General features: G+C 60.7%; 1 protein-coding gene across 1 annotated transcript in view; it reads left to right on the forward strand.

The window, feature by feature from the left end:
- Positions 1-4,596, forward strand: part of EBF3 (early B-cell factor 3) — a gene marked incomplete at its 5' end in the record, with an annotated part of 118,608 nt that overhangs the window by 86,009 nt on the left and 28,003 nt on the right. Inside the window, 2 exons of the mRNA XM_010859564.1 lie at positions 1,952-2,082; positions 2,573-2,699. Coding sequence (XP_010857866.1) covers positions 1,952-2,082; positions 2,573-2,699 — 258 coding nt within the window. The remainder of the gene's footprint in view (positions 1-1,951; positions 2,083-2,572; positions 2,700-4,596) is intronic.

Genomic DNA, 4,596 nt, shown 5'->3' on the forward strand with positions numbered 1-4,596 from the left:
TTTTTTTTTTTTTTGTGAATTATTTGCCATAATTGGCTGTGCTGATGAAGGTCACCCCCTTGGAGGGGACTTGTCAGTCTTTAGAGAGCTGATCCTTTTCAAATGCTCTCCATGCAATTAAGAAAAGCAAATGTCATTCGGAAGCCTCAGAAATGAAAATTTGTATGAACTTATTAGCATGAAGTCAACAGCGCTAGTTAAGGGCAGGCTCCCCGTGTGTGCTCTGTGCGTCTGCTGCTGAGGGAGCCTCGCGGGGATGAGCAAATAGAGCCCCCGCTAGTCCAACATTAGAGCAAACAAAGGGAGGTGGTGTCGGCCCGGCTCAACAACAATACCTGCCGTGATTAACTCCCGTGTCTGCCGCTGCCTCTGACCCGGCAGGGAGCCACGCTGGGCTTCCGGGAAGTCCTGCTTATGAAGACGTGCGGCCAGGGCTGACCCAGAGTCTAAAACGACGGTTTATCAGGAGCTGAGCCAGTCGGGGTGGCGGTGGGTGGGGGCGTGCTCACGTGGGATGGACAGCCTAGAGAGGCCCGGGTGTCCTTGGGAGGCTCGTCCCCGCAGGCGGCGGGTGGGGGCCGCACGGTCAATCTGCCGCATGTGTACGAAGCTTTAGTTACTGTCTTTTGGACGAATCTCCACCGAGGTGGTTGCAAGTGGTGGAAGATCACCGAACGGGGAGGGCCCTCAGGCCAGGGGTCGAGCTCCTCCACATCCTGCTCCCCTCAGCACCCGCCCCACCCCGACGCCAGGAGGATGTGGGTGACACGGGGGCGCCCAGGGTTCACTGGGGCGCCTCCTCTCCACGGAGGACCAAGGCCCGCGCTGCCTCTTGTCTGGGCTGTAATTGTGTCCAGACCGCATCAGCCGGGAGACACGGCAGAGCCTAGGGGCTACACGGCCGCCCATCACGCAGGCCTCTTCTTTGTACCAAAGATATAGGCACAGAGAGGCCCAGAGTCCCACCCATGGTGCCCAGCCCGTCAGAGGAGGCCTGCAGGTCAGAGGGCCGCAGCCCCCGTCTCCCCAGCAGTCAGCTCCCTCCGCGCTGGGTCTCTGCCCACGACAGGCCCTCTCAGGTGGCGGAGACGGTCTGCAGCCCCGTGCAGGAAAAGAGCCGATCAGAGGCCGGAACAAAGCTGCCTCCTCGAGGCTGTGGCCTTCAGCCTCGCCTCTGCAGGCTCGAGGCAGGGCTGCTGGGAGCATGGGCCTCCTGGTCTTTCCTCTGTGCCCGCCCTTGCGCCCTTGCGGTCTGTCTACACCCTCCCCCCCCAGCAGGCCCCGAGCAGCAGCATTGTAATAACTCATGCAAATGTGAGCGCTCCGGAGACAAAGGGAGGTCAGGCCAGCGGCTGGGGATCCCTGTCGACAAACAATATTAGATGTAAAATGTGTACCTTTGACAAAAGTATTAATATCGTGCTTTTGATTTTTTTTTTCCTGATGAAAAGTGAAAAGTAGTAATTGTGAAGTGACAGAGGAAAATGAAGTTTTGAACCAAAAGGCAAAGTTCATGGATGAAAAAACCCAACCCAATTAGCTGCTTATGAGGAATCGAAATGCAAGGCATTCGCTCCTCCATCTCCCCAACAGCCTTTGATTGACTCTGCTCAGATCTGCCCGCAAAGCAGATAAATCGACGTGCCACATGCACGCGATGCTTAATCATTTGTAATCGTCATATTTGCCCTGACACATAATTTGCTATATCAAGCCGCTTTCTTTTTTTTTTTCTTACTCACTAGTATTCAGTGGCTTGGCCTTTGCTGTATAAAACATTTAAGGGTTTGCTTTAAACGCATCAACACGCTGATCTACGATTGCCCTTTGCGTGCCGCCCGGAGGAGCGGCTGCCCGCCCGTCTCCCACGGTGCCCAGTATGGCTGGGGGTGGGCAGCGTGGCGGCGGTGGGGTGGGCGCTCAGGTCCGGTTCTCTGTCTTTTGTGAGCAGCCACTCCGTGCATCAAGGCCATCAGTCCCAGTGAAGGCTGGACCACGGGGGGCGCGACCGTGATCATCATTGGAGACAACTTCTTCGACGGGCTTCAAGTCGTGTTTGGGACAATGTTGGTGTGGAGTGAGGTAAGCCCACGAGATCGGCCCGCTTTCCGCGTGGCTTTGTCTGTGGACCTCTGACGTTCGGTCGACGGCGCCACCCGCCGCCCGATCCCCTCAAAGCTGACAGTGCGCCCAAGGCAGGGGCTTCTCCGGTGGGCGGGTGCAGAACTCTGGCCCCCTCCCCAGCCCTGGGGTTTCAAACCTGCCGTCGGAGGTCCCGAGTGCCCTGGAACAATTAGTGCTAGAATTACTAGGAGCAGGTTTAAGGAGACATATGGTGGCAATTTTCATATGAATGATGCCCTGTGGCCTTTCCTGCAAACTACAGCCGGGATCATTTGCAGACATTTTCCTGAAAGCGCAACTGTAGGTCCTGAGTCTGGGTGACAGCTCGGAGGGAGCATTCCAAGACGATGGTCCAATTTTGCTCGTTTTTGGTAATTATGTCCAACTGGCGAGTGTCCGCCTCTCGCGCCCAGCGCTGCTGAGGGCCTCTGCACTGTGGTTCTTGTAGCTGATCACGCCCCACGCCATCCGTGTCCAGACCCCACCGAGGCACATTCCTGGAGTCGTCGAAGTCACCTTGTCCTACAAGTCCAAGCAGTTCTGTAAAGGTGCTCCAGGGCGGTTTGTCTACACCGGTGAGTCCACCTTTCCAGCTTTCCCTGATCCAGGAGGGCCTCTCCATGGCCCCCGGGGGCCCCGCACGGTTCTGCAGGGAGGGCTGGCGGGTGAGCCAGAGGGTGGTGTCATCGGGGAAGTCTCTGCATCCTTGACCAGTTGGTGTGACGCCGTGAACAGGTGCAGATCCCTGGGGCCGCGGGATCCGTCCCCTCACCCCCTCTGTGGTCCTGCCTGTAAAAGGATGCGGTGGGCTGTCGGTAACCACGTTCCCAGCGTCCAAGGGGTGGCTGCCCCGTGAGGTCCCAGAGGTCAGGCTGTGTCCCCAAGGTCACCCATACCTGTGGATAACAGAAGCAGGTCTCTGCCCGGCCTGGGGCCTCACACCACACACTGCCCTGCTGCTGATGGAGGGTCTGAATTCTGTGCGGGGCTGGGCACGCGGACATCACTAGGAAGGGTCCCCTCTGAGGTCCTGGACCGCCATCCAGAAGCCATGCTCCGCAGTGCTTTGCACACAGGTGGCTTGGAGGACATGATCCGTCCGAGGCTGCTGTTGGGAAAGACCACGGTGACCACAGGGCTCGTCCGCATTGAGGCCTCTGGTCCTGCCGCCCACAGAGGCTGGGATGTCTGAGAGGGCTCCACGTGCTGAGCCCCCAGGGGGTGAGGGCTTGTTCTCAGACAGGGTGGCCTCCACATGCTCACCTGGTCAGGGTGGCTGTGAGGTCCCTGCGGGAGCCTGGGCTGGGCCTCAGGGTCTGACTACATGCCTTCCACTCGGGGGCGGGGTGAGGAGTGGAGATGACTCACCCCCTCCCCCTTTAGGAAGCAGATGTGAAGTGTAAGTTCTTCGGGCCGGCTCAGTGTCACCCCAGGGCTACACCTGGCTCAGGTCCTGGCCGAGAGCAGGGCTGCCATGTCCAGAGGTGCCCAGACCCTCGACAGCCTGGGCTGCAGAGATGCCTGCACCCTTGATGGGGCGAGGCGGCCTCCAGTTGGGCGCTGAGCAGCGCTGAGCGAGTCAGCAGGGCAGGGAGGAGCCATTTCCGCCCTTGGGGCCAGCGCATGCCGCCTGGGGCCCAAGACCCTGGGGACGCTGATGGGCGTCTACCTCCAGGGCGGGGGCTCGGGCCCCCTGGTGTGACCAGGAGATGACGGACAGCGGGCCCCCCCCACTGCGGCCCCCAGCCTGCAAAATAATAAAGACTCAGGAAGCGGGGCGGGCAGCCGGGGCCTCCTGTGAGCCTCATACCCGTGGCCATGGTGGGGGCTCTTCTGGGTGGAAGGACCTCTGAGGCTGCCAGGGCTGGGGATGGGCAGGGTCCCCGATGGGCTGTCTCCCCAAAGTTCTCAGCCGCCTCTGCATGGCCATTGCTGACCTGTGGGTACCCCGCTGGGTGTCTGGCCATGAGCTCAGGATGTGGGCAGAGGGAGCCCTGCTCCACCCAGCCTGGTATCGCCTGGGGGGCCTGGGGGCCACCCGAACCCCGCATCCTGCCTGGGAGCCCTGGGGGACGCTTGACCCCCGCTTCCACCGCCCCCTGGGTGCCTGTGTGACCTGAGCTCCCAGGAACAGCTGCTGAGGCATCCGGGTCCCTCGGAGGAGGGGACGTGCATTCGCTGGCAGGCCCTGAGCGGCTACGGGCCACGTGGGTGCCAGGTTGGGCCAGGCACTTGGGGGTGGAGGCATCTGTAGGCGGTGGGACCACCCGGGTCTGCCCCAGATGGACAGGGACCCTCCCCCCGAGTCAGCCCCTCTGGCCTCCCGGCCATGCCCCCACGGGTCTCCAGATACCCAGTTCTTGACCTGTGGGCTCTGGGTGCAGAGACCCGCAGGCTGTGGTCGGCGTGCTGACTCAGAAGAGACGTGACGGCAGGAAGGCCTGGTTCCTCTTAAGTGCTCCGGGGGCTACC

Source organism: Bison bison, unplaced genomic scaffold (genome assembly GCF_000754665.1).
Source record: "Bison bison bison isolate TAMUID 2011002044 unplaced genomic scaffold, Bison_UMD1.0 scf7180017864456, whole genome shotgun sequence".
Taxonomy (NCBI): domain Eukaryota; kingdom Metazoa; phylum Chordata; class Mammalia; order Artiodactyla; family Bovidae; genus Bison; species Bison bison.